This window comes from Aegilops tauschii, chromosome 6 (assembly GCF_002575655.3).
Source record: "Aegilops tauschii subsp. strangulata cultivar AL8/78 chromosome 6, Aet v6.0, whole genome shotgun sequence".
In the NCBI taxonomy this organism is placed as follows: Eukaryota; Viridiplantae; Streptophyta; class Magnoliopsida; order Poales; family Poaceae; genus Aegilops; species Aegilops tauschii.
In genome coordinates this window covers 386156348-386166850 of record NC_053040.3, presented here as the reverse complement: position 1 = coordinate 386166850, position 10503 = coordinate 386156348, and the positions used below count along the sequence as shown (strand labels likewise).

At 48.9% G+C, this 10503-nt stretch overlaps 1 protein-coding gene and 1 non-coding gene across 2 annotated transcripts; one reads left to right on the top strand and one right to left on the bottom strand.

Annotated features, from left to right (window-relative positions):
• Window positions 1–5115: 5115 nt before the first annotated feature.
• On the top strand, window positions 5116–7949 carry LOC109761227 (uncharacterized). The gene is made up of 2 exons (XR_005760418.3): window positions 5116–6055; window positions 7468–7949. It is a non-coding gene; the product is annotated as an uncharacterized protein (transcript).
• Window positions 7950–8029: 80 nt separating this feature from the next.
• Window positions 8030–10029, bottom strand: LOC109761228 (RNA exonuclease 4). Its single transcript, XM_020320039.4, has 7 exons — window positions 9927–10029; window positions 9668–9819; window positions 9349–9479; window positions 9020–9189; window positions 8710–8919; window positions 8528–8608; window positions 8030–8433 (listed from the first exon to the last, which is right to left on the bottom strand). Exons 1-7 carry the CDS (start codon window positions 9959–9961, stop codon window positions 8205–8207), a joined length of 1008 nt encoding a protein of 335 aa, XP_020175628.1. The 5' UTR covers window positions 9962–10029; the 3' UTR covers window positions 8030–8204.
• Between the last annotated feature and the right edge of the window lie 474 nt (window positions 10030–10503).

The window sequence follows — 10503 nt, the reverse complement described above, 5'->3', positions numbered from 1 at the left end:
AAAGGGTTGGGCTGGTGCGGTAAATCGACGCAACTAGCCCATGAATATAAAGGGAAGAGACCGACGCTTCGATGTTTTGCCATAAAGAGACTCGCTTCCCCGTAAAGGCGTGGTTGCCAAGGTCAGGGACTAGAGCCACGTGCGGCCGGTCCGGATCCACCTAGCAGCACCATTGATGTTTGAAGACCCCTTAGAGGGGAACTCGCCTGTCGAGCCAAAGTCCATCAAAGTTGTCTTTGGCATCGAAGACCTGTTCAAGGGCTACTGACGGTGTCCTGGATAAGGGGGTACTAACCTAGCTAGTCGGCCCATGATCCTTGGGTTGGGCTGACGAGCCCTCATTCGTGATCAAGATGGACTCTGGAGGCCATACGCAGGAGGCGTGATCAAAACTGCCTCCACCGAAGACTTGACGTCTACTCTAAGATTTCTCCTACCGCCTTATTCCAAGATACCGACCTTGTAACCCTAGATACCCTCCCTGGCGTGTATATAAGCCATAGGGTTTAGCCCGTAGAGAGGACATCAACACAATATCATTCACCTAGCCCTAGAGTTCGACCATACATTACGATCTCGAGTAGATCAACTCTGTATTCGATACATCTTCATCAATATAAACAAAGGCATGACATAGGGTTTTACCTTCATTGAGAGGGCCTGAACCTGGGTAAATATTATCTCCTTCGTTCCTGTTACCCTTGACCCGAGATCCACAGCTCGGGACATCCTACCCCGAGGTTTGTCGGTTTTTACACCGACAACAAGGAGGCAAATTATTGCAGCAATAATGTCCCCCTTTTTGGACGATTGTTGAAAAAAACATCGAAGTGAGGATAGATAAGTGAATAGTAGTGGACGAAAGTGAACACATATTACTTGTCTTGAACATAAATGCCCCCCCCCCTAAATATATGCATGGATATAAGAGTTGAAGTTCAAGTTCCTGCATGTGTTAGAAGAGAATAGATGGAGAGACATTTCAAATCTTCGAGAATAATGAATTTGCGCTGAAGAAATATCCATTAATAGTGCAATCATTTGTAACTTCTGATAAAAATTCCACCTGCAAAATAGATTCTCGAAAGACTTAATGCAGATGGGGGGTGTTATTAATATTACAGATCAGAAGTTTACGGGAGTTCTACAATACGTCAAGAAATCATAACGAAAGGCAAGTGTTGCAAACTCGATAGAAAACACAACCAAAAAAATAGTCAAGCAAATCTATCAGAACTTGATGTAATTCTCCCCCTTTTTGTCAACAAGTGGCAAAAAGGTGTCGAATGGCAAGAGCTAAGCAGGAGGCGCAGATGAATCAGAGGCGTTGCCCGAAGTGTCTTCACTAGAGCTGTTAGATTCATAGGCAAGTTCTTCATCTTCAGAGGTGATTGGTGGTTCAAGAATTTCTCCATCATTAGCAGCATGGGCTTGATTTTCGTGAGGAATAGGGTGTGGCTGAGTAGAAGATCCGGGCACATTTATGAAAGCAACGGGATCGACTGGAGGCACATAATTTCCTTCAGTTGGCTTGATTGTTGGAGAAGTGGCTTCAGATTCTTCGAGCAGTTTCTTGAGTTTGAGCCAAAGCAGATCAGTAGATGGAGTACGTGCTAGCAACGGAGGTGTACTGCGCTCTTGAAAATCTTTAACCTGAAATCCCTTATCAATATAATAATAGATTTCTTTGATATCGGTGTTGGTGAGTTTCTTCTCGGTGAAAAACTTCCGAAGAAATTCTCCATAAGTGTTTCTTGTTTTCATCAGTGATAAGATGAAACATCCGAGTGTGATTATGAAGCGCATTGAGTTCAGAGGCCAGGCTCCCACTCCCCTTCCCCCAATTTCATCGCTCTCGATCTCGTGGCTCTATAGCCCAGTACTCGTGTCGCCCCCCGCGGGCGACCCGGGCGCCCAACCCTAGCCGCCGCCGAACCCAGCCCCCACCTCCTTCCTCTCCTCCCGCCGCCGCCGGCGGGCGCCGCCGGGCAAAGCCCGCGCGGTGCCGGCGGCGGCGGGATCTCGTTTCCTCGCCTGGAACAGGGGCCGCAGGGGGCTGCTTCTTCGGGCGTGGCGGCGGAGCTCGGCGGCCGGCGCGTCGGGTGGCGCGCGCTAGTGCGGGGCGGCGCGACCTGCTGGCCGGGGCGGCACGTCACTGGAGCGCGCAGGCCGGTGGCGGCGCGGCGTTCTTCGCGGCGGATCTGAGGCGGCGGCCTCGCTGGTGCGGACGGCGCTCCTCCGGCGGCAGGGAGTGCTCGTCGGTGAGGTAGGCCGGATCCCCTCGGCTGCGCGGGCAGCGAGGTCTCGGTGGGCACTGGTCATGGCGCGGGGAGGCCCCGGGCTCCCCTCGTCAGATCGGAGGCGATCTGGTGCGCTCGTGATGTATGATCTCCGGCGTGCACGCGCCTGCTGACGTTGTGGCTGGTTCGGAGGTGGCGGCAGGGTGCTTGGCCGGGGGAAACCCTTGGCCGCCGGTGGCGGTCACGGCGTCGATGGCGTCCCGGACGCCATTCCCTCCTTGGTGGCGGCGCCGAGGCTAAACCTCCCCTGCCTCCCCCCTTCCCCTGCGCCCGGGTGAAAACCCTAGCCCCGGTGGTTAAGCGGCGGCGGCGCCACAGCGTCGTCACCTTCTTGAAGGCGCCGACTTGGGCATGGGGATGCTGGGCGTGCATGGCGAGATTGTCTGGATCCTGGTGGCGGCCCATCTGATTTACCGCGTCGCAGCTCCGGGCATGTCTCGTGACTGCGGTGCTTATCTTCCGGCCGTGTCTCCGACGGCGACCTCGCCCTTCCTCATCTTGTACTTGCCGTGGTGGAGCGGTACTTCATCTCACTCATTGATGGCGGCGGAGTTCGGCGGCATGGCGCCGTGGAGGCTCGGCGTCCGATGCGCGGAGATGGACTCGCGCAGGAGGAGGTAGCTGTCTGGCGTCATGGTGACGTCGATGGCAGAAGTGGCCTTCACAAGGTAGAAGACTCAATATAATCTGAAGACGGACCTGTGGAAGATGGCGGCGACGACACAAGAGTGCGTCTGACCGGATTGTGCCCCAGACCCGGTATGTGGCTCGGCTGGGGCTTCCGGCTTTTGATGTTAGGTTTAGGTGAGTGGTTTGGGTAGTGGCCCAGCTAGCATCCCTTCATCATATGGATAAGAGTAGCGGCATATGTTGCCAAGATGGTGGATTCAGGTATATTGTTTGTAATACTTTGTAAGGTACTCGAGAATAATTAATAAAGTGGCCGTATGCATCTCCCAGATGCAGAGGCCGGAGGTCATCCTTCTTTTCTAAAAAAAAAGTGCTCTTTCTCTTGTGGATCTTCGGTGATGTGCAGCAGAAGAAGTTGTTGCGTGCGCATGCTAACTTCAAGTTGAGTTGGGGGCATAGGCTTGAACATTCTTTCTCGCTGAGGAATTTGAGGCCCATCAAATGCGCGATGATATTGCAGAGGGCTTGACGCTCAAGATTTCCCCTAAGAAGATTCTTTGCATTACTTGCATTGTGTCACGAACCAGAGGAACGAAGGATTTATGGCTCTTCTTGGCCAGATAAACAGTGCGCATACTGTGATCGATAACCTTTTGGATCCAAGGTGCGAACGCTTTCAAGCTGAAGGGAAACTATGTCGAATCTTTCAGTATATGAAGAAACATATCTTCAACATAAAAAGTATATCTCCCGACAATGATCAGACAATATTTATTTCGATAACCATGTCTCAAGCAGGTATTTATAAGCAAATCGTGGAAGGGCATGAGAGAAGCTTAACCTACCAGGATCGATCTTTTCACGTGAGCAAAAATGTTGTCAACTTTATTCACATGGATAGGATATAGACACATTCTCGCGCTCAAAGCTAGTGCCCAAATCCTATCGACTAATCATGGGTAAGACATAAGTACAATTATGTGTCTATGGATATAATGACGTGCTAAAAGTTAGAATTAGTGATGTCCTCTCCAGCAGCAGGAGCAAGTATTTTTAGCTCCTCATCTTGCTGATCCCAAAATCAGAACGTATCCTGTAAGTATAACGACACATTCAGAAATATATACATATATGTATGTAGACAAACAACAATAAAATACAAACATATTAGTGTAGCTAATCCAACTTATGTGATGTCGCTTGACATCATATACAACATTGTAGCACCCGCTAGCATGGATACGTGCGAACCCTACCAAATTACTCCCTTTATTCACTATAATAAAATGTTATATTCTTTTTCCTAAATCAGATGTACATGAACGCTTTCAAGCGTGTTTGCTCACTCATTTCACTCTGTATATAGTCTATATTAAAATATTCAAACAATCTTATAACAAACGAAGGGAGAAAGTATTCTATAGATGGGCCATATGTCCATGATTATGCTAGTCCTTCAATTAGTTTGCCCGACAACCAAAGAGGCACATCTGAAGCATCTACAGAGTATTTCGAGATTAAGTGTGTGTGATATCTGCTGCATCATATAGATTTCCTTTTGTTTTCTTCCCTATTCTTAGACGGGTAGGGCAAACTTTTTCCTTAGACTTCACTAGCGTGCTTGTGGATTTGCCTCCTCTCTTCTTGCCGCTCGACGGCGAGTGGCGGGGAGGAGAATCCTAGTGCCTCCATTCTGGTTAGTAGTTTAGGTTAGAGTTTTTTAGTTCTCGCATCAGCGTTTAGGTGGATGGCTTCGCTTCTTCTTCGAGTTTGTCTCCCGGGCTTCAATTCTTCCCGAGTTTGTCCGTTTGGACGTAGTCTACCAAGCTCTGGTGTAGATTCCTGCCGTCTTCTTGGGACGATGAGGTTAGGCTTTCTTGTCATGTGCTGAGATTTGATGTTAGGTGGTTCAAATTTAGTAAAGGGTTCAACGACGACGATTGCGGCTCCAGGATACTGTCCTAAGGGGCACGTGCACGAAGACTTTCCGACTGTCATGCGGTAGGAGAGCAGCGACACCGGCGTGTTCTGACGGCAGTAGAGGTCATCCGATGGTCTCAAAATTTTGATGTGATTTTTATTATGTTTGAGATGCTTTGTACTGTTGATGAACTTTTATAAAATATCTTTCAAAAAAGAAAAGATTAAGTGTGTGCGGATGAATAGATTGGGGGAGGGAGGAAGAGGGAAGAGACCCACGAAAGCACTCTTAGAAGGAAAACCATGTCTCACAATTTGGGACAAATCAGACATGACCCTCGTGAAATCCCTAGGCAAAGAAAGAGAGGACAGCAGCTCGTGCCCATATTCTATTCGTGCTCGTCTTGCAGGTCGAATGCTTCATCGGAAGAGAGAACTTTATTCTCCCAATTCCCGAACCTTCCCCCAAAACTACGCCTTGTGCCGTTTACGGAATACCGAATCTATCGCAAACCGTAACACCGATGCGCCCTTCCCGGTACAGCCGCTCGCAAAATCTCTTTCCACGAAGAGGCGCCTCGCCGCCTCCCCCTCCCGAATGCCCGCGCCGCGGCAGCTGCCCCTCCTCCTGAAGATCGCCGCCGCGTCGGCCGCCGGCGCATTGGCGTTCGTCGCGGCGGCGCGCCTCCTGCGGGATGACGCGGTCTCCTCCCTCCGCCGGGACATCCGCGAGGCCGTCGCCGCCCTCGTCTCCAGCAACGAGGACGGCGACGGCGGCGAGGACCAGGGGGACGAGGACGCGCCGCCGCCGTCCATCCTGATCACGGGGTTCCGGGCCCACGGGAAGAGCTCGCTCGTGAACACGGCGTGCCGCGCGCTCGCCGGCGAGGTGGGCCCGCTGCTGCTGCGCGCGGAGGCGTCGCCGCCGGGCGGCGGGTCCGACAGCACGAGGAAGCGGCTGAAGGTGAAGGCGGTGGTCTCCGGCGCGGACGGGGAAATGGGGGCGGAGGAGGCGGTGGTGGAGCTGCTGGACGCGCCGCCGCTCCCTGACGCCGCGAGGCTGACGAGGGATGCGATCGACGACGCGATCAGCAGCGGGAACCCGGAGTGCGTGGTGCTGGTGCTGCGATGCGACGCGCCCGCCAAGGAGCGGAATGCGGCCATCAAGCGCCTGCCGGAGATCTCTGCCGCCGCGAGGGCGAAAGGTCAGTTGGTTTCTAGAAGGTTTAGAACTTTTCACGTGACTGTTCTTTTTTTTTTTTTTGGAGACGGAGAGAATTCAAGTGACTGGTTTGTCGTACCGTTTATATATGGGCCCTTGAGCCCGTGCGGGCACGAGTGGGGAATTCCCTGCTTGCAATTGCGGCCCAACCTATGAAATAGTAGCATTCAGTCCACGGATCAATCGAGTATATCTTGCGGATTAACAAGAGCTGTGATCTAGAATTACTTCTGTAACCGCCAAATTAATCAACATGGATTCTCTGCTAAATGTTATGGTCTACTTCTCACTTTCTCAGTAATATTTATGGGAAACACTTTCCGTCATACGTCTGATACAAGAAACTTGTCAGACCAGTCATGTGCCGTTCGTTTCTGGTCCATCCCAAGATTTATGTGGAGCTCTCAAAAGGAGATTTATGTGGAGCTCTCAAAAGGAGATTTATGTGGAGTTTAAGTGTGGGTGGTGATCCCTTTTAATCGATTGGATGTTACAAACAACATATACTAAATAGCTTATTATTGTTTTCCTTGTGTTATATTCTTAGATCAGGGATTTGCAATGAATTGGAATGCTCACGTTTTCTTGCATTTGCATGTATGAATCATGGTGGTTTGAGATACAGCCTTTATTGGTGATCAAAAGATTGACTATTTGATGATAAGCTTTGTACGAATAAATCACATGGATGCTCTGATATATGCTACTTCATTCGTTCCGTATTAGTGTCCTGGCACAACAATAATTATGGAATGGAGGGAGTATTTAATTCACTATGCTCCTTAATTTTGGAGCCCTCCCATTCAATTGAGGTGTTTAATTTTGGATTTGGTTCATGATTTTGACCGGGTCAACTATTTCTTGACGAGCTCTCATTCAGTTGAGGTATTTAATTTTGGATTTGATTCACTATTTTTCGATGGTTTCTCAAAGTAATCGGTAACAACCAGCCTGGAAAAACACATCAGTCATGTGCACCCTCTCACCATCTAAAAAAACACCAACATGTGACATTGTAGCACTAATATAGTACATGCAGCCACCAAGGCAAGAAACTTACCCACCTAAGTATTGGTGGATTAGCAGATAACACATAATCACACCACCAAGAAAGCCCACTAAAACACCACATTGTAAAAAAACACTTAATCATCTTCCCCACGCGCCAAACCAACTTTTATCTTTGTGATATCTCAACAACACCAGCGGCGCAGCGAAGCGCGCCCAATCCTTCTAGTATCCTATAAGTATACGTCCTAGTTAGATTTGTTTGGAGTTAAGGGTGATGATAATCCAAGTTATCAGTTAGGCTGGATGTTGCAAACAACATATATAACTATTCATTCCATATGTCAGCGAGGCTTAGTCTAATTGTTACTTAACATCTGTTTACAGGGCTTAATTTGATTATTGCATTGACTTTTAAGAAGTCCGTGAGTTCAGTAAGGCAAGCTGAAGAGCTTCTAAGAGAGGTTTCGTTCAGGGCAAGGACGGATTGTGTATACTTCATCGAGAACTACACCTGGAGCAACAGTGGCTCCAACCTCCTCCACCCCCCTGTCATCAAGAATGACTTTGGGACAGATTTCACCGTGCTGACAATCATTCGACAGTGTCTTGAGTTCATCAAGCTAAATAGGAGTCAAAAGGATAAGAGAGACCCCAAGCAGGCAGACACACAGGCAGATGCTAAAACAGCCCCTAAAGTTTAGTGACACAAATGTAAGGCATTTCTATAGTTGTGCACATACAGGATCATCACTGATTTGCACAGGTATGATCTTCTGCGGTATGATGTATGTTGACACAGACATAGTCTGACAAGCTGTACAAAATGTACCTTCATTATATATGTATAATATTGTTATAGGCCTGTTTATCTGCCTCTGTGTTGTGTAGCTATTGAGCTGGGTTTGTCATTTTCTAGATACATAAAGCAAAGTAGAAAGCCTCTTACTATATATCATTGCTCTTAAATATGACTCATACAACTCTTAATCACCAATATTATACTCAATCCCACCATACATAAGTCCAAAGATAATTAGACATACGTATTACTACGGATGGAATATGACCAAACCAACATCAGTCGGCCGGCCCTGCCTTGTTCTCTTTAGCTCATCATCAGTCTAGGGGTCCAGGCACCAGCAGTAGTAGTCTGATCCTGAAAGTGCCAGGAGCTCTTCTGGGCTCATCCTCTCCATCTCCCTCTGCCTCCAGGCCGGGTAGTTATTCTGCACCTCCCCTGAACCGGAGGCGTAGTCTCTCGGGTGAGCTTGTGATCTCATCCTGATATATAGTCTCATCGCCGCGACGCAGTCCTCGTATGGATCCTGAATGCCAGTATGGACATCATACCTATAACGGGATAGAGGGGCAATCCCTTGAGCATTAGGCAATGACCAAAGGGTTCAGAGAGTTTGTTTTATAGATCAGTTATCAAGTGACATACCCAAGATATGCTTGTGTGAGGTACTTCAGGGTATTGCTCAGCTTGCTGGTTTTCATCAGCGGTGGGTACTTTGCGGTGTCCCTGCATGTCCATGGATAAATAGTGTTAAGAAAATAGTAAAATTTCGAGGCAATTAAGGAAGATATGGTAGGAACAATAGCTCACTGAGCAATGATCTGTACCTGATCATGAATGCTGGGTAGTCCAAACCTAGGCGCTCGAGGTCATGGTCCACGATATGCCCAACAAGGATCCTTGCCCTTCCATAGCTCCTCGGCCGTATCTTCCACAGCGGCTCCCCGTTGCACAGGATGTCCTGGATCCTCCTCTGCACAAGTTTCAGTGGCATTGCGTCCCTCAGGTACTCGGGCCTTATCCCAGTCACCTCATACCTGAAGAGCCAAATGGTCAGCTTGATCTTTTGCTTCAGAAAACAATCCATATAGTTGATCGTCTTGAACAAGACCAGTAATGAGTTTCATGGTAGGCTACCTGTAGTTTGTGACAGGGGCTGTAGGTTTTACATAGGTCTGGAAGATGATGTTCTCATCTTCTCCAATAAGGCACACTCTTGCGCAGAGGTCCACGGAGCCGTCGCTCCCTCCTCCGACCATCTTACAGGCCATGGCAACCGCGCGTCCACCTGCGCCACCCTTTGGCATCTGAGAAAAAGAACGCAAAAGAGAGGGAGAAGAGAAACATCAGGTTCTGATTTCTGCTCTCCCAGCAACATTTTTGTAAAAAGTTGGCCGGGAGCTCTAGCATCCAAGCTATGAAGAGCTCCATGGCGGAGACTGAACGGAGTGGAGAACACTAATTACCGGAGCAGCGCGGGAGTATTGGCAGGCGTGACGGTGATATCTGGCGGCGGCGGGGCTGTCAAAGATGTTGAGGCAGATGCCACAGCCCCGGGCGCTGAAGACGCGCGCGCATTCGGCCTTGGGCAATGGACCTTCATTGCCAAGATGAAGAGGCAACAAGACATATATACTGTCAGGACATACTTCAAAGATCGGACGGGAGAATATAAAAGATGCATGAGCCCAGCGTGCACAGTTCAGCTGCTGTTGATGCCATAGCTATAGAGATGTTTGCATGCAGCTAGAGATTTGGTGGTCGTGGAGTTTGCTGGTAGCTTACCTATGAGGTGCTCCCTGAGGGACTCGAAGGAGCGGCAGTGCTTCCTGCAGGCGCCGCACTTGGGCTCGTGGACCGAGTGGTACGACACCTTCATGTGCTCCACAAGGTGCTCCATCTTGTTGTACTGCCGGAAGCACGCCGAGCACTTGTTCCTGGTACACACACAGACATGCTTCAGTTAGGCCAAGCGTCTATCTCACCCTTCCTTCGAGCTATTGCAGTTTGTTAAGAAAAATGGCGTTTCTCAACGTCTTGTTACCTCAGGGTCTCCGCGGACTCCCTTCTGCTGTCCATCGCGCTCCACAGATTCTTCGTGCAGGTCGATCAAGATCTCTCAGATCTCGAGGTTGGCGAGGATGAACCGTGTGGGAACGCCTATTTATAGGCCAGCCTTGTCGAGAGATCAGAGATGGAACCTTCACGAGGAAAGCCCCTTAGACTGTCATTGCTCCATTCTGAGGAATAACTAGACCTGCATGCAGGCGTTGTTAATATCTACTCGTAATGATATCAGAGACTCAAATCCCTACGTGACTCCCAGTGCACAACAGCACAAGCATCTAATTATCTCAATATCGGATCAGGGCATGACAAGACGGTGTTCTCTTATACGTTCCGTGCCATCTAGAAATGATTAACGCTACAAGGCGTAGACAAATATGTGACGATTAAAATATATTAAGATAAGATGCAATGACAAGATTCTCGCAAAAAAAGGTGTAATGGAAAGATAGCATCTCGTACAATGACGTGAATTGTCTTGTCTTTCATTTCAAGAGATCATCTTAGCTAAGATAAAGCAAATAACTTTTTTTTGTCTATCCTCTTCCACGTCA

Coding starts and splice junctions, on each gene's coding strand:
- LOC109761228 (XM_020320039.4), bottom strand. CDS start 9,961: ATGGACAGCAGAAGGGAGTCCGCGGAGACCCTGAG. Junction 9,820..9,926: donor GAGTCCGCGGAGACCCTGAG/GTAACAAGACGT, acceptor TGTGTGTACCAG/GAACAAGTGCTCGGCGTGCT. Junction 9,480..9,667: donor CCTCAGGGAGCACCTCATAG/GTAAGCTACCAG, acceptor TTGGCAATGAAG/GTCCATTGCCCAAGGCCGAA.